Source organism: Lampetra planeri, chromosome 63 (genome assembly GCF_965212315.1).
Source record: "Lampetra planeri chromosome 63, kcLamPlan1.2.h2, whole genome shotgun sequence".
In the NCBI taxonomy this organism is placed as follows: Eukaryota; Metazoa; Chordata; class Hyperoartia; order Petromyzontiformes; family Petromyzontidae; genus Lampetra; species Lampetra planeri.
The window spans coordinates 256,484-276,446 of record NC_136169.1 but is presented as its reverse complement, the minus strand read 5'-3'; the positions used below and the strand labels follow the sequence as shown (position 1 = coordinate 276,446).

General features: G+C 62.2%; 1 protein-coding gene across 2 annotated transcripts in view; it reads left to right on the top strand.

Moving 5' to 3' along the window:
• Positions 1–19,191, top strand: part of LOC144736849 (zinc finger homeobox protein 3-like) — a 75,397-nt gene extending 56,206 nt beyond the window's left edge. Inside the window, exons 4-8 of one of the 2 annotated variants that reach the window (XM_078619499.1) lie at positions 2,244–2,365; positions 2,932–3,177; positions 7,414–7,561; positions 8,279–14,071; positions 17,022–19,191. In XM_078619499.1, the coding sequence (XP_078475625.1) occupies positions 2,244–2,365; positions 2,932–3,177; positions 7,414–7,561; positions 8,279–14,071; positions 17,022–18,511 (7,799 nt within the window). In that variant the 3' untranslated portion in view covers positions 18,512–19,191. Of the gene's footprint in view, positions 1–2,243; positions 2,366–2,877; positions 3,178–7,413; positions 7,562–8,278; positions 14,072–17,021 lie in introns of both variants that reach the window. The other variant, XM_078619498.1, reaches the window with a different exon arrangement.
• The last annotated feature ends 772 nt before the right edge of the window (positions 19,192–19,963 follow it).

Here is a 19,963-nt window from a genome sequence, read left to right as displayed (position 1 = left end):
AGGTTATTACCGCTTGCAGCTTCAATTTGAGAGAATCTAATTTGAGCCAATTTGAATTCTGATGAACGCTCAGGAGGTGCGCCACGGCCTCCCGCGCTGTCGAGTTTCCCGACTCCTCGATTCGTTAATGTCCCCCCCCCCCCCCCGTCTGCCGCTGCCTCCCCTCCCTTCCAGCGCCCCCACGCAAATTTATTTTTTCTAGCGATGATTGCGCTCGCGCGGCCGCGAGAGCCGTGACACCGCGCCGGGCGCGGAGCGGCGTCGCCTCGCTCTGAACGCTCCGCGCTCGCCCGGTGATTGCCGTCGCCCCGTATGACGCATCCAGCATGAAATTACCTCTTTCCCTGCGCTCGTAAATTATTCCGGGTTGAGGCGTGTGGGGGGCGTGTGGGGGGCGCGAGAGGGGCGGGGGGGGGAGTGGAGGGTGGTTGGGGCGAGCCACCGTAGTTGTGCGTGCGGTCTTCGTAGGTGCTGCTCGCTCGCGACGCTTGCTCCAAAAGTCCGTTCAGGCTGTACGGGGGGCGGTGGGGGGCGGTGGACCGTGGAGAGCGGCCGCGGCTGCGGGCGGTGGGGGGGTCGGGGGGCGCCGAGCGGGCAATCCAGTCTTTCGGTCTCCGTGCCGCTTGTCCCGGGGCCTTGCCGAGGGCCCTCTTGGCTGCCCCGGCCCCCCGTGCCGTTAATCCAGCCAATTAAGTGGGAGCGGGTGTGAGAGCGGAGGGGGCGTGGGCGCGGTTGGGGGGTGTGGGGAGGGTGGGGGGGGGGGCTCACACGCGCGTGAGCGCGAGTCCGTGCGCTCGCGTGTTTTCAGAACAAACTCCAAACCCATCATTCTTTCCTGTTCCGGCTGTCGGCGGGCGGCATTAATCACCACGCGTGCCAAGTCGTCCCTGCGCCCTTCCCCACGAGCATCCAATCACCCCGGCCCCGCGTGCGCCACGCCGCCGCCGCCGCCGCCGCCGCCGCTCTTTGCTTTTAAATTAATGCCGCCGCTGCTCGATGCTCCCCCACCGCAAATCCCCAGATAAAGCATTTACTTATTTATTTATTTACGCTCGCGCCCCTTGATCAAATTATTGCTACGTTGGACCGGTCCCGTCCGTCCGTCGGCCTTCGAGAGCGGGAGGGGGGTGGTGAGGAGGGTGCGTAGCAACGTGCGGGGGCTCCCGACGCCGCCGGCTTCCGCAGTTCGCCGCTGACGGACGAGCGGTGGCCTTGCGGCCCCCCCTCCGCTCTCTCTTCCTCGGCGTCGCGCGCAATGTTGGCCGTCGCTCAGGCGTCCGTTTGCTTTTGCGACTCGCAGATGGCAGTGGGTGGTGCTGGTGGTGGTCATCGAGCTGTTGATTGCTCTGCTCCTCCCGCTCAGGTCACGCACTCGCCAAACAAAGCTTGTTGCGCCATCCTAGGGCACTGCGCTGTAAACCCGGGCAACCTGAGTTCGATTCCTGGCCACAGCTAATATCAGCGATTTATCTGAACTGATCCTGGGCTCCGGTCAAACAACCCCCACACCGATCTGCGCAGTGAAGTATGGTCAAACAGCACGCAAGATGGGCTGTAAATTATTATCATCTTTATCATAGTGCAGACATGTACAATGACCGTACACCCACGTGTCTATGCGTGTGTGTACCTGGTGCGGTGTGTTAACATCGCGTTCATGTGGCCATCAGAATGGGAGACGCGGCGTGCGCAGAGAGAGAGAGAGGTGATGGGATGAAAGGAATTTGGAATTGTAATCTTGAAAACTACTTTAAAATGAATTCCCTCCATCGCCGCGCGACTCTGTGCTCCGCTCGCTTGCATATCTCTCGAGTACCAACACGGCGACAGACCTCGAACGCATTAGGTCCGTCCATCCGTAACCGTGGGGTCACGGTAAAACCTCGTAACGACGGCTCGGCGTGACGTCGCCGTTGCTGTTGAGGACTCGCGCTCCCCTCTGTAGGCCTGTGACTTTGGTCGAAGGGGCGTTGCTCGGATGCACGCAAATCCGAGCTCGAAAAACTAACCGCACTCGTGTCAGCAACGCCGTGTGCGTGAGTGGTGTGTTGCCGCCTTAAAAGGAAATGATAAATGACGGGCGACGTTTTGGGCAACGGCCCTTCTGCACGGCGCGTTTGCGTAATTAGCCGAGCAAAGACGACCGTTGCGATGAGCTCGACGGCGCAAGAAGCGATCGTTCTTGTTTTGTTTTTGCGGGTTTCTTTTATTTTTGCAGTAACGAAACACCGTTTCTTCCGCAGACGCCGAGCAGGCGCGGGCGTTCTTGGCGGAGAAGCGAACGTCGCCGCTGGACACTCCGGAGCGTCTGAGCCCGGCCAAGAGGTCGAAGCCCCTGGAGGACAAAACCCCATCGCACGACCAGGTACGGCTCGCCCAGCCTCCAGTTGTTAGTTAAACGCACTGAGTCGTCGTCGTTGTGTTAGCGGCGCGTCGCTGCAGGATGCGGCTGCGGTGCTTTCAAACACAAAGAGCGGATCGGAGTGCCCGTGTGGACGAGCGATGCGATGCAACCGCGTGTTGTTGTTTCACGTCGCGTCGTGGTAAAACTGCGTTCGTTACGGTCGGTAATCCCACGCACCTCCGTCGTTCCTGCCCCCCCTTCCTGTTGCCGCCCCCCCCCCCTTTCTGATCTTGCGATTCTCGTTCACCGCATCGCACGCTCCGCTCACCTCCTCTCCACGCCCGCCCTGCCCTTCCATCGTCGCCCTTGCCGCCCCGTTCACGTTAACCGGTGCAATCTCTCCCCCTTTTCCCTCCTGCGTCTGCCTCTCTCTTCTCTCCCTTCATTCAATCATTCCCCCCCCCCCGCCCTCCACGCGTCCTCTCTCTCTCCCCCCTCTCTCTGTCTCCCGACTCTTGTCGCCAAAACCTAAGGTGTACCAGTGTCCGTACTGCACATTCACCTGTGGGTGTGGTCGTCGGCTGCAGACGCACGTCGCCCGGCAGCACTCCTCCCTGCAGCAGCAGCAGCAGCAGCACCAGCAGCAGCAGCAGCAGCAGGCCCCGGCGGCGCCGGCGCCCGGCAATGGCGGCGGCGCGGTGCCCATGGCGGCGGCCGCCCTGCTGCGCTGCCCCCTGTGCCAGGACGCGCTGAGCAGCCGCATTCACCTGCAGCTGCACCTGACCCACCTGCACAGCGTCGCCGCCCACTGCATCCCCATGCTCATGCAGACGGTACGTGCGTGCGAGGGGGGCGGTGGGGGGGGCGAGCGCCGAGCCAGCCCCCGGTGCCGGCTGTTTCTTCCGTTCGCCGAAGGCGCCGGGCGGCCCGATCGTCGTACCGGACGCCGCCGCGGTCGCCACCCCGAGAGCGGTCGGCTTTCGGACGGTGCGCTCGCCCGCTCCGGACGGTCCGGTCGGGATCGCGCGCACGCGGGCGTCACGTCGCGCGCCGCCTCACCCGCGTTCCCCCCGCCCCCCCCCCCCCCCCGCCACGTGACTCGTGGCCGGCGAGCGGCGGCATCGGTGCTGCCAGCGGAGGAGAATGGGCGACCGCTGAAGCCTCGTTGACTAACGAGGAAGAAGATCGAATCCTCGACGCGGAGCAAGGGGGGGCCCGCTCCGCCCGCACCTCCGATTAGCACGCTCGGCTACGTGTTGCGAAAGACGTTCTACATGCGTGCATACAGCAGCAGCAGCAGCAGCTGCTGAAGCAGGGCCGGTAGTATGACGCTGTTGATATCGGCGGCGGCGGCGATACGCAGGAGGCCGCGGGTTCGATCTCGACCCTCCCGTAGAGCCGTAGCCGCACATTGAGATCCATCGACTAACATGTCGACTCGTAGACTCGCATCGAGAGCCCGGTGAGAGCTCGCCGAGAGCCCCGGTGAGCGGAGTCCGGTGCCGCCACCGCAAGCGCCCGCTGCCCTACGACGCCGCGGTGCTCATAATTGGCCAGCCCGGCTTCAGCGGTGCCCTGCGGTGACGGCGCAACAAACGCAACGTCAATTACTGTTTACCCCGTGCTGGGGCGGTGGGGGTTCATTCTGTGGTGCGTTTATATTTTTTGTCCGTCCGCTGATGCCGAGCCTTTCTCTATTGGGCGCAGCGTGGCAACGGCCCGGCGCGAGCGGTGCGTCCCGCACGTACGCGGCGTTGCGTTGCATACGATGGACGGGAGAGAGGGCCGACGGGGAGGGTCTCTCTGACCCACGCTGAGGGCCCCCCCCCCCCCCCCCCGCGTGTTTATGCCAAACGCGGCACGAGACGTGAGGCCTTCGCCCTTAACGGACTGCTGGGGCCGCGGGTGCTGTGAATGCGAGCACCTCGGAAGGCCGGAATGGCCAGAAATGGCTTTCCGAGGTGGCTAAATATCGCGCCTTTGTCTCCCCGTTGGCGATGCATCTACACCATGCCAGTTGCTCATGTTCATGCCGAGTCAACCTAGGGGAGCGTCCGCGTGGCGGCCCAGCGCACCGTCGTGCGAATCGGGAGTCCCAAGTTTGATTCCTGCTCACTACCAATGTCAGTGACGACTTTCTGAATCGGTCCTGGGCCCTCCCCTACGTTGACTCAGCCTTAAATACATGCATGCACGTACATTCATCACACACCCAGGCACCTTTGCCTCCCCGGTGCCAATTATTGCCAATTTCACCGGGTACACGTTTAAGGCTGGGTCGACCTAGATGTTGGCCTTGGTCAGGAATCAACCTCAGGTCACAACAACCATGATGTTTGTAAAAAATATATTCTCTAAAAATAATAACGATGATGATCACACAAACGACTGTTGCAATTGCTAGGCCATATTATATGACCCCGGCGATTATTCGTTGCTGTTGATTTTATTCCTTTTAGCGTTCGACTTTACGAACGAGTTAAACAAAGCAAGGAAAAAGCACAAAACCTCGATCCACTTCACAATCAACCGCGCCCGCGGGGGCGTCCCTCGCCGCTTCTTCCTGGCCTCGCTCGAGGGAGGCAGCAGCAGCAGCAGCCCGAGTGCTGCCCAGCTCATCATGAGCCGCTCCAAATTGGCTTGGCTCCTAACGAGCGCCCCATCTCCAATTTCCGCCCTGCGAGGCGGCCCTCTCCTCAGGCTTTGGGGGGATGGGGGGCATGGGGGGGGGTGGGGTGAGGAGGGGGAGTGATGGGCATCAGCGGCGGCCTCATGCAAAATTCAAAAAGGTGTTTTGGCGCTCGCTGCTAGGGGAAGCGTTCGCTCGCCGCTGTGCGTGGACACGGAAGGGGGGGGGGGTGGCGGCGGAGGTCACGGGGGTCACGGTTGTGGGGGGAAGGGGACGGAGTAGTGGGACTGCACCGTGGACACGAAGGGTACAAAGCAACCGCCAATTTGGTTTTTCTGCCTCCAACCACACCTCCCCCTCTCCCCTCCCCCTACAATTCACCACGACCTTCCAGGAGTCTAACCGTACCACGCCCTCCCCTTGCGGCCCTCCTCCCCCTCCTCCTCTCCCTCCTCCTCCTCCTCATCTCCGTGGCCGATTCATGGCGATGGCGCCACTTTTCCTTAATGAGAACGGTCTAATTTGCCGCCCGCCTGGGTCAGGGTTCACGGGGGGTCACGCCTCCCTCCTGTCGGTTTTGCCGTAATGAATTGTGGCACCCGCACCTACGGCCCCCCCCCCCCGCTGCCCCCCCCCCCCACTGACCCCCCCACACCCTCCCCTCCATGACCGCCGAACGAACGGCAAAACCTGTCTCTTAAGGATTATTTTTTTTACCTTCGTGTGCCAACGCACCGACGAGACCACGAAGGCGGCTCGTTAATTTATTGGAGAAATATAGAGAAGAAGAACAATGATCGTTTACGCATCTCGGGGGGGGGGGGGGGTGGAGGGTCTGTTTGTTGTATTTACTTGTTTATTTACCGGACGCCAGCGCCGCACGCTCGTGCACCGTGCACGTAATTTGGCTTTTTTGCGGCTTTTGCGGAGGCCGCCCACAAATTAAGGAGGGCGGCAGTGCGGGCAGCCCCGACAAATGAGGCTCCGGGGGGAAATGGGGAAGGAGGACGCATTCCGGTTCCTCCTCGCGAATCGCGGTCGGCCTCCCGCTCGCGCAGACGCGAGGACATGCGTGGCCCTTGCGGAATCGTTCAAAACCCAAAGAAACTCTTTCCGAGATTGGCGCACGAATGTTTGTGAAGCCGCCAGGCCCTCCCCCGTCTCGTGCCGCGTTCGGCGTATATCGGGGGGGCCCTCGGTGCGGATGAAAGAGGCCCTCCCTATCAAGAGGCCGTCGGAGGTCGCCCTGCCACTCACGGCCCTGCCCAACCCGCGCCGTCGACTCCGACGACCCGACGGAGCGGTTCAAATAAGCGGGGACGGACGGACGGAGACACGCTCGTGTCGGTGGCAGAGATCGCCGCTCGAAAAGGGTGGGGGGGAGAGGGGAGAGAAGGGGGCCGATGGCCATTTTGTGCTGGGGCCGCGCGGTCCCCATCTCACAATTAAGCGCAATTTACGCTTGCAACGGTCTTGGCGGGATCCTCCGCCGTCAAGTGGCGCCCGTTGACAACAACGCTAATTGCCACGTTTTAACGCGAGCGGAGTGTGTCTGGGTTGTGTCGGCGCGTACGTGCGGGAGTGTGCACTCGCACGCAGGTTTTTTTTTTATTCGCTAAATTAATTACGATTTACACCGAGCCTTCTGTTAAATTGTAACCGACGGTGGGGGGGGGGGGGGAGGAATAGGAGGTGGGGAGGGGGGAGTGGGTGGGGAAGAGACTTGACCCCTGCAGCAAATGCACGGGGGGGGAGGGGGGGCAAAAACCACAGGCGCAATTATGACGCTTTCCTCCACCAAAATGCAGGGGGGGTGGGGGAGGGGGGTTATTTTGAGTCGTGAAAAAATGGAAAATAAGCTCCCCATTAGCCCCCGCATTGTGCCTTCTCAATTATGGAGACGGCAATCTAGCGGCAATTATAGGAGCAATCAATTTACATGAAGTCATTATCCTGTCCGCCTGCAAAAGCTGCTGAGTAGCCCCGGCATAATTCAACCATCCCCCTATTTAGGGCCGCATGAAATCAAGGTGTATAATTAAGAGGCATCCCGTTGGCCGTTGTGCGCCGCGAGACCGCGCGGCTCCCCGCTTTGCCGTTTTTGGCGCTAATTGAATGTGGTCGGCACTGCTGCGCCCGGCAGCTGGAAGAGAAGCCGTGCTCGCGTGCGGCTCGTGGGGACAATAACAACCCAACTTGCGTCGCCCGCCCCAAACCACGCCACCGCCGACTCTTATCGAGGAGCCGTGGTCGTTGCCGACGACGATCGCCGCAGCGGTGCGCTCTCGCGGAGACGGCGGTGCGTGCGTGGATGAGCGAGCGATTACGCGCGTGCAGCGATTGTCTCCGCATTGTCCCGTCTCCCCACCCCCCGCCACGCCTGCCCGCCCGCCACGCTCGCCTGCTATGGTGACACGCTTTTCTCCCCTTCACGATGCAGGTCTCCGGTGACGAGAGCGCCGTGCCAAACGACGCGTTTTTCCCCGGCGTTGGCGTGGCCGCCGACGGAACGAACGCCGACATGAGCCGTGGCGCGGCGAATTCGGCGGCGACGACCATAGCCACGGTGGAAAATTTCGCCTATACAGGTGAGTCGGCAGCACCCCCCCCACCCCCCCGCACCCCCCCCCCCCCCCCACCACTGTGGTGCGACGACCACCACCACCGGGCAACCCGCGATTGTGTCGTCATCGTCGCGCGCGCACGGTCGTGTCGACGCGTGTCGATGCTCGTAGACGTTCGTACACCAGCGTCACGGTCAGCGCCAGCGAGTAAGCCTCTCGTGGGCCCGCCCACTCGAGTTCGATTCCCGCTCGTGGGAATCGAACTAATAACACCGGCGATTATCTGAACTGGTCCCTCTGCCTTAAAAATGAGTGCCTGGTGCGGTGCGTAGTAAGCGTCGGCGCTGGGAAGGCAAAGACGGAGATCCTTCCGTGTAGCCTGTAACAGACCATCGGGGCAAGTGCTGTCAGCGAGCAGCACCTATGAAGGCCGGCACTGTGGCACACGAGGGGCTGGATGGCCAGCACCACGCCCGACCGCCTTTGTCTCCCCGGTCACGATGTTTACTATGCATCGCAACGGGTACTCACTTGAGGCTGAGTCGACATAGGGGAGGCCCAGGATCGGTTCAGATAAGCGTCACCGGTGTTGGCCGCGGGCGGGAATCGAACTCGTGTCGCCGGGTTCGTAGCGCAGCAGCGCGCTAACCGCCGCGCCGCCGTTCTCCACGCGCGCACGCCCGCTTAAAAGTAACAAACAAAAAACCTTCGGAACGCCACCGTTTTCACTTTGCGTGGCAGGCGAGGATGGTGAAAAGTCCGAGAGGCCCGGCACGTCCCGAGAGAAGGCCTCGCTTGGCGTGGGTGCGAGTGGTGACCAGAAGGGCTTCCTGTGCTGGAAGAAGGGGTGCGGGCAGCAGTTCGTGACGCCCGGGGCGCTGCAGGCCCACTTCGCCGAGGCCCACGCCAAACAGCGGCAGCAGCAGCAGCTGCAGCAGCAGCAGCAGCTGCAGCCGCCGGCCGGAGCCGTCGCGGAGCAGCGAGCGGTGGCGGCGGCGGCTAGCAAGCACCGCTGCGGGCAGTGCGGCGCCGGCTTCAAGAGCCCCGACAAGGCGCTGGCTCACCAGCAGCTGTGCTGCCAGCCCGCCGCCGCCACCGCGGCCGCCTGCCCGCTGTGCCCGCAAAACCTGCGCACGCCCGCGGCCCTCGGCAGACACCTGGAGTCGAGCCACCCGGAGCTGAGCGACGGCGACGTGCGCCAGATCTGCGGCAGCGTCGGCATCGGCTTCCGGGTCGGCCGCCGGGAACCGTCGCCGGCCGAGGGAGGAGGCGAGGAAGGCGCGGCGGTGCACGACGGCGACAGGGGCGACGCGGAGGGCCCCTCCGAGGCGGAGGGCGGGCACGGCGGCACCGCGGAGGCGGGCGAGGGCGCGCCGGAGTGCGACGACTTGCTGGGCGACGCCAAGCGGGCGCTGCCGTTCCGCAAGGGCACCAACTTCCTGATGGACAAGTTCCTGGACCCGTCGCGGCCGTACAAGTGCACCGTGTGCAAGGAGTCGTTCACGCAGAAGAACATCCTTCTCGTGCACTACAACTCGGTGTCGCACCTCAACCGCCTGAAGAAGACGCTGCAGGGCTCCGGCGGGCCGTCCGGCGGCGCCGCGCAGGGCGACGCCGCCGTGAGCGCCGGCGACAGCAAGCCCTACCGGTGCGCCACCTGCAACGTGGCCTACAGCCAGAGCTCCACGCTCGAGATCCACATGCGCTCCGTGCTGCACCAGACCAAGACGCGGGCGGCGCTGCAGGAGTCGGCCGCGGCGGCGTCGGGCGGCGGCAAAGGGGACGGCGCCGGCGCTTCGGCGAGCGCCGTTCAACAGGCCGCGAGCGACTACGCCAAGGCCCAGGCGGCCCCCGGTGGCTCGGCGCACAAGCCGGAGGCGGCGCCGGAGCATGCGGAGGCGCTGAGGAAGGCGCACGCAGAGGCGCCGCCGACGCCGTCGTCAGGCCAGCAGGCCCAGGCACAGGCCCAGGCCCAGGCACAGGCCCAGGCCCAGGCACAGGCTTTGGCACGCGCCCAAACGCAGGCCCTGGTGCAGCAGGCGCAGGCGCAGTTCCAGCAGGAGCTGCAGCAGCAGCAGCAGCCGGCCTTCCTTCAGCACCAGCTCTTCAACCCGGCACTGCTGCCCCCTTTCTCCATGACGACGGAAGCCTTCATGCAGCTGCAGCAGCAGCAGCCGTTCTTCTTTCCCTTTGGTCTTTCCGGCGCCGACCTTCAGCTGCACCAGGAGATGGTCCTGCCCGGGTCGTCCGGCGCATTTGCCATGTCCAGCGCGGCCGCCTCCATCCTGGGAGAGCTGAAGTCGCAGCAGCAGTGGCAACAGCAGCAGCAGCAGCAACAGCAGCAGCAGCAACAGCAGCAGCAGCAACAGCAGCAGCAGCAGCAACAGCAACAGCAGCAGCAGCAGCAGGCGCTTCAACTGCTGTGCGAGGAGATCGAGAATCGGAGCGCCGAGGAGGACGAGAAGATGGAGGAGGCGCAGGAAGAGGATGTCGACGGCGAGTCGACAACGACATCGGCGGCGGGCCCCGGCGAGGAGCCCGGCGACACGCAGCACCAGCAGCCGGGCGGCTCCGAGGAACGCGTGCCGCCGCCCAGGATTCCGGCGTATGCCCGGGGCAATGCGGTGCGGGCGCTGCTGGAGAACTTCGGCTTCGAGCTGGTGATCCAGTACAATGAGAACCGGCAGAGGTCGGCGCGGCGGGAGGAGAGTGCCGCGCCCGCCGACGCCTCGGGCAAGATCGAGTGCAGGGACTGCGGCAAGCTCTTCTCCAACATCCTGGTGCTCAAAAGCCACCAGGAGCACATCCACCTCCAGATCCTGCCCATCGAGGAGCTCAGCCGCTACTCCAAGCAGTACCGCAAGACCTACGACAAGGTCTACCCGATCAGGCCGGACTCGCCCGAGACGCAGGCGCTGCCGGCGCAGCAGCAGCAGCTCCAGCAGCAGCAGCTCCAGCAGCAGCAGCTCCAGCAGCAGCTCCAGCAGCAGCTCCAGCAGCAGCTCCAGCCGCCGCCTCCGCCGCCGCCCCCTCCTCCGCCCGCATCCACCGCCCCGAAGCTGGCCACCCCTCCAGCCACCCCGCAGCCCGCGCAGCATTCGCCCCACCAGATGGTGTTGTCCCAGCTGGCGCTGCCCCTGGACCAGCTGCCCATGCTATCGCCGCTGATGATGCAGCCAATGCAGCTGCAGTCGATGGCGTCGCAGCTGTCCTCGCAGTTCATGCCCATGGAGTCGATCACCGCCGACTTTGTGCAGCTCTACCACCTCCACCACCAGCAGAAGATGCAGCAGCAGCAGCAGCAGGCGGTGGACTCGGCCCTGCTCCTGCAGCAGCAGCAGCAGCAGCAGCAGAGCAAGCGGCCGCGCACCCGCATCACGGAGGAGCAGCTGAACGTGCTCAAGGCCTACTTCGACATCAACAACCTGCCGAGCGACGAGCAGATCCAGGAGATGGCCGAGAACACGGGCCTCTCGCACAAGGTCATCAAGCACTGGTTCCGCAACACGCTGTTCAAGGAGCGCCAGCGCAACAAGGACTCGCCCTACAACTTCAACAACCCGCCCACCACGAGCCTCGACGAGCTGCGTGCCGAGCCGCCGGCGGTGGTGGCAGCGCCAGTGGCGCCGGTGCCACTGGCGCCGCCCCCCATGCCGGCGCCGTCCCCCGAGCTCCCGACCCAGCAGCAGCAGTTGCAGCAGCAGCAGCTGCAGATGGAGACGCTGTCGAGCCGGCGCTCGAGCCGGACGCGCTTCACCGACTACCAGCTCAAGATCCTGCAGGACTTCTTCGACGCCAACGCCTACCCCAAGGACGACGAGCTGGAGCAGCTGTCCGGCCTCCTGAGCCTGCCGACGCGCGTCATCGTCGTGTGGTTCCAGAACGCGCGGCAAAAGGCGCGCAAGAGCTACGAGAGCCAGATCGAGGGCAGGGACGGCGAGAAGCGCGAGGTGCTGCTCAACGACCGCTACGTGCGCACCGGCAACATGAACTACCAGTGCCGCAAGTGCAGCGTGGTGTTCCAGCGCATCTTCGACCTCATCACCCACCAGAAAAAGCACTGCTACCGCGACGAGGAGGACAGCTACACGCGCGAGGACAACCAGATGGACGACTCGTCCGACGCCACCGACATGGGCAACTCGTCGGGCTATACGCCGCCGCCGGCGCAGCCGCAGCGCAACGCGCCGGCCCCCTCGTCGTTCCAGACGCCCGACGGCGACTCCCGCGGAGCTCCGAGCCCCAAAACCGAACCGGCCGAGGAGAAGCCGAAGGAAGGCAAGGTGGCGAGGGAGCAGCGGGAGCAGCAGCGGGAGCAGCAGCGGGAGCAGCAGCAGCAGGAGCAGGAGCAGCAGCTGCAGCAGCAGCTGCAGCAACAGCTGCAGCAACAGCTGCAGCAGCAGCTACAGCTGCAGCAGCAGCAGCTTCATCAGCTGCAAAGTCAGCAGGAAGAGCAGCCAAAACCAAAACCGCATCAACCTCAGAGCAGCCATCATCATCATCAGCTGCTATCGTCGTCGTCGTCGCAGCAGGGGCCGATGCAGCCGGCGCCATACAACAGCCTGGCGCTGCAGCTGCTGCCCTACCAGTGCGAGCAGTGCAAGCTCTCGTTCCCCACCTTCGAGCAGTGGCAGGAGCACCAGCAGACGCACATGCTCTCTGCACAGAACCCCTTCGCTCACCCGCCCTCTGTCCTGGAGCGCCCCGCGGAGATGCCCTTCGTGATGTTCGACCCGCGCTCCGGCTCGCTCATGCCGGGCGCCGCGCTCTCGGGCGCCCCGCCGCACGTCCCGTCGCAGTCGGCGCCGTCGCCCGCGACGCCGGCGTCGTCCGCCGGCACCGAGGAGAGGGCCGACGTCGGGGGCAAGGCGGACGGCGAGCGGCTCGACGAGCCGCACAAGGACAAGCGGCTGAGGACGACCATCACGCCCGAGCAGCTGGAGGTGCTCTACGGCAAGTACATGATCGACTCGAACCCCACGCGCAAGATGCTGGACCACATCTCCAGCGAGGTCGGCCTCAAGAAGCGCGTGGTGCAGGTGTGGTTCCAGAACACGCGCGCCCGCGAGCGCAAGGGCCAGTTCCGCTCGTTCGGCATGGTGCAGGCCCACCGGCGCTGCCCGTTCTGCCGCGCCCTCTTCAAGGCCCAGACGGCGCTCGACACGCACATCCGCTCGCGCCACTGGCACGAGGCGCGCCAGTCGGGTTACAACGTCTTCCCGTCGCCCGGCGCGCCGAGCCCCGGGCACACGCAGGCCAAGGACGGCGGCGGCATCGGCGGCATCGGCGGCGGCGGCGGCTTCGAGCACTCGCTCAGCATGGTGTTCTCCCAGCCGCCGTTCGGCATGGGCGCCGGCTGCGACAACCGGTCGGCGCTGCTGTCTCAGATGAAGATGATGGGCGACAACTCCCCCACCGGGCTCAGCCACTCGCCAATCAACGTCGAGAGCAGCTTCTGCGACAAGGCCTCGTTCGTCCCCAAGGCCGAAGGGTCGATGGCGGGCGGCGCGGCGGAAGGCGACGCCTCGGCCTACGACGACGAGGATGGCCGCGGCGGCTCGTCGGAAGACGGCCGCCCGTCTGGCGCGAGCGCGGCGCGCGGCGAGAACGGCGACGGCCTCTCGGCCGAGGCGTCGACCTCCGACTACGTCCGGCCGAAGACGGAGGACGAGGCGCCGTTTCAGCCGACGATGCCGGCGCTCGGCAGCGAGAGCGGCGACGGCGTCTCGTCGTCGGGGCCGGTGAGCCCCGGCCTGAGCCTCTCGACGACGCTGGACTTCGAGATGAACGACTACAGCGAGACGTCCAGCCTGGCCGACCCGCGCACCCCGAGCCCGCTGGGCGGCCTCGCCTTCTCGCAGTCCAAGCTGTCGTCGTCGTCCGACGACCGTCCGGGCCACAAGCGCTACCGCACCCAGATGTCCAACCTGCAGCTGAAGGTGCTCAAGGCCTGCTTCGGGGAGTACCGCACGCCCACCATGCACGAGTGCGAGATCCTCGGCAACGACATCGGGCTGCCCAAGCGCGTCGTGCAGGTGTGGTTCCAGAACGCGCGCGCCAAGGACAAGAAGTTCAAGCTGAGCGTCGCCAAGCAGTTCGGCGCGGAGGCCGCGGTGGCCGCGGGCGGCGGGGAGGGCGCGGCGCCGCGGGGGGGCCGCTGCGGGCTGTGCGGCGTGCAGTACACGGCGCGTCTCTCGGTGCGCGACCACGTCTTCTCGCTGCAGCACATCGGCAAGCTCAAGGAGAGCCTCGGCAGCCAGCTGGACGGCGAGAAGTTCCTCGACCCGGCGCTCTTCCGCCAGTTCATGGCCCAGCAGGAGCTCGACCGCATCAAGAAGGCCAGCGAGAGCATCGGCCTTCCCCAGCAGCAGGCAATTCAAGTCACGAAGCACCCCGCCACGTTCCACAACGGGCCCCAAGCGCCGGGCCTGGGCCTCGCGTCGGCCTACTCGGCCGTTCCCGGGCTCTCGCCGATGCTCATGCCGGGCGTTGGGGGCTCCCCGGCGCTGCCCAACTTTGGGCCGTCTCCAGCAGGTTGGCGTCGTCTGCTTGTGTGCTGCTTCTCGTGTGTCACGTGTGTGTGGCTTTTCGTGTGTCACACAACAGAGACCCATAGACTCACACAACAGAGACCCATAGACTCACATGGCAGAGACCCATAGACTCACACAACAGAGACCCATAGACTCACACGGCAGAGACCCATAGACTCACACAACAGAGACCCATAGACTCACACAACAGAGACCCATAGACTCACACAGCAGAGACCCATAGACTCACACAACAGAGACCCATAGACTCACACAACAGAGACCCATAGACTCACACAACAGAGACCCATAGACTCACATGGCAGAGACCCATAGACTCACACAACAGAGACCCATAGACTCACACAACAGAGACCCATAGACTCACACGGCAGAGACCCATAGACTCACACAACAGAGACCCATAGACTCACACAACAGAGACCCATAGACTCACACAGCAGAGACCCATAGACTCACACAACAGAGACCCATAGACTCACACAACAGAGACCCATAGACTCACACAACAGAGACCCATAGACTCACACAACAGAGACCCATAGACTCACATGGCAGAGACCCATAGACTCACACAACAGAGACCCATAGACTCACACAACAGAGACCCATAGACTCACACAGCAGAGACCCATAGACTCACACAACAGAGACCCATAGACTCACACAACAGAGACCCATAGACTCACACAACAGAGACCCATAGACTCACACGGCAGAGACCCATAGACTCACACAACAGAGACCCATAGACTCACACGGCAGAGACCCATAGACTCACACAACAGAGACCCATAGACTCACACAACAGAGACCCATAGACTCACACAGCAGAGACCCATAGACTCACACAGCAGAGACCCATAGACTCACACAACAGAGACCCATAGACTCACACAACAGAGACCCATAGACTCACACAACAGAGACCCATAGACTCACACAACAGAGACCCATAGACTCACACGGCAGAGACCCATAGACTCACACAACAGAGACCCATAGACTCACACAACAGAGACCCATAGACTCACACAACAGAGACCCATAGACTCACACGGTAGAAACCCATAGACTCACACAACAGAGACCCATAGACTCACACAACAGAGACCCATAGACTCACACAACAGAGACCCATAGACTCACACAACAGAGACCCATAGACTCACACGGCAGAGACCCATAGACTGACACAACAGAGACCCATAGACTCGCACAACAGATACCCATAGACTCACACAACAGAGACCCATAGACTCACACAACAGAGACCCATAGACTGACACAACATAGACCCATAGACTCACACGGCAGAGACCCATAGACTCACACAACAGAGACCCATAGACTCACACAACAAAGACCCATAGACTCACACAACAGAGACCCATAGACTCACACAACAGAGACCCATAGACTCACACGGCAGAGACCCATAGACTCACACAACAGAGACCCATAGACTCACACAACAGAGACACATAGACTCACACGGCAGAGACCCATAGACTCACACGGCAGAGACCCATAGACTCACGCAGCAGAGACCCATAGACTCACACAACAGAGACCCATAGACTCACACGGCAGAGACCCATAGACTCACACAACAGAGACCCATAGACTCACACGGCAGAGACCCATAGACTCACACAACAGAGACCCATAGACTCACACAACAGAGACCCATAGACTCACACAACAGAGACCCATAGACTCACACAACAGAGACCCATAGACTCACACAACAGAGACCCATAGACTCACACAACAGAGACCCATATACTCACACGGCAGAGACCTATAGACTCTCACAACAGAGACCCATAGACTCACACGGCAGAGACCCATAGACTCACACAACAGAGACCCATAGACTCACACAACAGAGACCCATAGACTCACACAACAGAGACCCATAGACTCACACGGCAGAGACCCATAGACTCTCACAACAGAGACCCATAGACTCACACGGCAGAGACCCACAGTTTTTTGTCCTTCCCCCCGCACCTCCGATAAGCTACGGTTGGCTGACGTACGGCGCGATCGAAGTTCAATGCTACACGCGTTCAGGACGCCGCTGCAAAAGCAACGGCAGCTTCTGTGACACGCAGACAATTCCCCTTTTGGAATTTGGGCCTTCCCTCCGCTGCGCGGTCGTCATTTTTCGCGGAGGGCGGTCGAGCGCCGATCGGAGGAGCCGGGCGGCGAACCCCGGCGATGCCGCGGTGAAGCCTCCGTTGTGGTCGCTTGCAAATCCGGGCATCGAGGCGCCACCAGGAAACCGTACACAGTTGAAGCCCTCTTGACGAGCACTCCTGTTAACGATGCATCGCTTAACGACGGGCCTCCATAGAGCCCAGTGTGTAGTGTACAGTGTAGTGTGTAGTAGTGTATAGTGTAGTCTATGTAGTGTATTGTGTATAGTGGTGTATAGTCGTGTAGTGTATAGTGTACTGCATAGTAGTGTAGTGTATAGTGTAGTGTATTGTGTAGTGTATTGTGTAGTGTATAGTGGTGTCGTGTATAGCAGTGTAGTGTATAGTAGTGTTTCGTGGACTGTCTAGTCGGGTCGTGTAGAGTAGTGCCTCCATAGAGCCCAATGTGTAGTGTATAGTAGTGTATAGTAGTGTAGTGTATTATATAGTGTATAGTAGTGTATTGTGTAGTGTATAGTGTATAGTAGTGTAGTGTATTGTGTAGTGTATAGTGGTGTAGTGTATAGTGTAGTGTATAGTGTAGTGTATAGTATAGTGTGTAGTGTATAGTGTAGTGTATAGTGGTGTTTATAATGTTGTTAGTATCTATGTATTAATATGCATTGTTTAAATATTACAAAGTGAGTTTTTTGGGTGAAAAAAAGGGCAACTCCTCCCCCTTATCCCTCCTTCTCCCCCCTCCCCCCTCCTCCGTCCCTCCGGCAGCGATGACGACGCCCAAGGCAGCTCTCATCGGCTTCCCCATGTCGGCGATCCCCTCGCCGGGTCTCACCGCGCCCGCCGCAGTCCCCAGCAAATCACCGCAGCAGCAGCAGCAGAACGCCGACACCGCGCCGCAGTCGCCGAGCAAAGACGCCGCCGGCGACGACCAGGACACCGACGAGCGGCAGAAATCCGACGCCGCGGCGAAGCACGAGGAGTCGGACGCGGCCGTCCAGCAGGCGCAGTCCGACCAGGCCCAGCTGCGGGCCCTGCAGGCCGCGCTGGCCGGCGAGTCCAACGCGACGGCGGCGGCCGCCCTCCTCGCGGGGCAGCTGCTGCCCTGCTTCGGGCTGCCCACGCTGCCGCCGTACTTCAACGGGCCGCAGCTGCCCACGGCGGCGGCAGCCGCGGCCGTGCTGCAGGGCGGCTACCTCCAGTCGCTGTACGGAATGGACGCCTCGGGCCTCTTCCCCTATGGCCCGGCCTTCGCGCAGGCCGCCCTCGCCAACGGGCTGGCGGCCGGCTCGCTGCTGCAGCAGCAGGTGCAGCAGTATCAGCAGAACGTGCAAGAGGTGCTGCAGCAGCAGCAGCAGCAGCAGATGACGCAGGCGGCGCAGCCGTCGAACGGCTCCGCGCAGGGTCGGCACGACAGGGGCGGCCAGGACGCGAAGGAGGCGGGCGACGGGGCCGACGACGGCGCCAGGCCGCCGGGCAAAGGCAAGGGGGCGGCGGACGCCCCGACGAAGCCGAGCCTGGCGGAGCACTGCGAGATGAAGTGCAGCCTCGTGTGCCGCAAGTGCCAGATGGTGTTCTCCGACGAGACGCTGGCGCTGGCCCACCAGAAGTCGCTCTGCTACTTCGGGCTGGGCAAGGTGGACGCGCGGGAGACCCTGGTGCGCGTGCCCTCGGGCCAGTACCAGTGCAAGGCCTGCGACGTGACCCTGCTCGGGGAAGACGGCCTGCGACGCCACCTCCAGTCGTCCTCGCACCGGCAGCAGGTCGCGGCCAAACGAGCTTCGTCCGACGCCAAAGAGCAGCAGCAGCAGCACGCTAGACTATTATTACCTCACTCCTTTCGCGCCACTGATTCCGCATCTACCTCGCAGCAGCAGCAGCAGCAGCAGCCCGTGCCGGATGACGGCGGCGGCGGCTTCTCGGCAGCCGGCTCCTCGTGCGCCGCTCCCATCGCCTGCGCCAAATCGTGGCCGCCGTTCGCCACGCCCGTGACGCCGCCGTCGCTCCCGCAGACGCGCTTCTTGCCCGCCCTCGTCACGGCCTCCCTGGCGAACTCGGCCGCGGTGGCGGCGGCGGCCGGGATGGACGCGCAGGTGCCGGCGGCGGCGGCGGCGGCGGCGCCCCAGCCGCCGGTTTCGCTGAGCGGGTGCTCGGGCGACGCGGACCAGGGCGGCCAGGCGACGTCGCTGGCGAGCGAGCGCGCCATCGCGGCGTACGGCATGATCTCCGAGCGCGAGTCGCAGAGCGTGGGCTCGTAGAGGCGCTCCGCTCGCGGGTGCTCGCGACGCTCGGTTTTTATAGATAGCTTTAAACACAACTTTGAAAAAAAGAAAAAACCAACATAAAAACGGAGACACGAGCATTTACTGTGCATGTATTAACCCGTTGGTACATTCCTTTTATTTTTTGAGAACTATTTTTTATTTGTTTTCCCAAGGGTGTCGGCCTTGCGTATTGTTGTGTCGGGAGCCGTTGCGGCGTGAAGGCGACTCGTGGGTTTTGCTAAAGAGGAGGAGGAGGAGGAGGGAGGAGAAGGGAGGAGGAGGAGGGAGGAGGTCGCCTTTAAATGTACCGGCGCCGACGTGGAGAAGAGCGTGGTATGGCAGGAGAGGACGCGTCCGGGCGGGGTCGAGGGGCCTGGGTTTTGCTCGTCGCAAGCGGAAGAAAACCCCCAACGTCGCGGCGTTTGACAGAAAGGGCTTCCTCCGCCCAGCACCCCGGAGAAAGACCAACACGTTGCATCGAGAGAGACAGAGACAGAGAGCAGCAGGGGAAGAAACACTCAATTCGGGCCAAGCTTTAATAACAATAACAAACAACAACAACAACCGAACGATGTCATTGACGACGACGACGGCGCGTCCAATCGTTGAGCCGTCGGTACCGCGGACGGCTCTCCCCGAGTTTTTGCCGGCAACTTTAAGGGCAGCCTCCTGCGGGTGGGGGGGGGGGGCGAGAAAACGGCGGTAGCCCCCCCCCCTCGATCCCCCCCCCTCGCCCCCCCCCCCCCTCGCCCCCCCCCCCCCTCCGCCGCGTAAACCCGTTCAAAGAGAGAGAGAGAGAGAAGGTGCTTTCTAATACATTTGCAAATTTCCAAAGGTGTTTTAACCAAAATAAACCAAATATGAATGGTAGGACGATCACATCCCCCCATTCACGCAGCCGCAAATATAGCTCAAGCAAAACTAACAAAAGAAAACTACGAAAAAAAATAAACAACAACCGCCGTCAGCCAGACAGATGGGTCCGGTGCTTTTGTGCGCATTTTGTCCGAGAGAAAAGAGAAAACGCAACAATGTGTCGGGGGGTGGGGACGGAGAAAAAGATGACCACGTGATGATGGAAGAAGTGTTATACCTCATTTGAACTTGTACGTATCCCAAAAGAAGATGGAATGATAACAAAACTAAAAAAAAAAATTTCGTGGGTAACATCCAAGGAAGGTTTAACCCAAGATGTGTATCCGACGGTCGTGTCCACCTTGTCTGCCATCCGTCAGCTTCGTGAAGGTTCCAGTATTTTTGAAAGCCTCAGGTTTAATACAAAAAAAAACGAACGAACAGAAGGAAGGAAGGAGAGCGTTGCGGCGCGCCAGTGCGTCGTGGCCGAGACGGATATCCAAGCGGGAGTGGCCGTGGACGACAGCACATTCCTCGGAGAATCCACTTTGACCTCAGACCACTTTTAGTGGGCGCGCAATGACTGCGGAA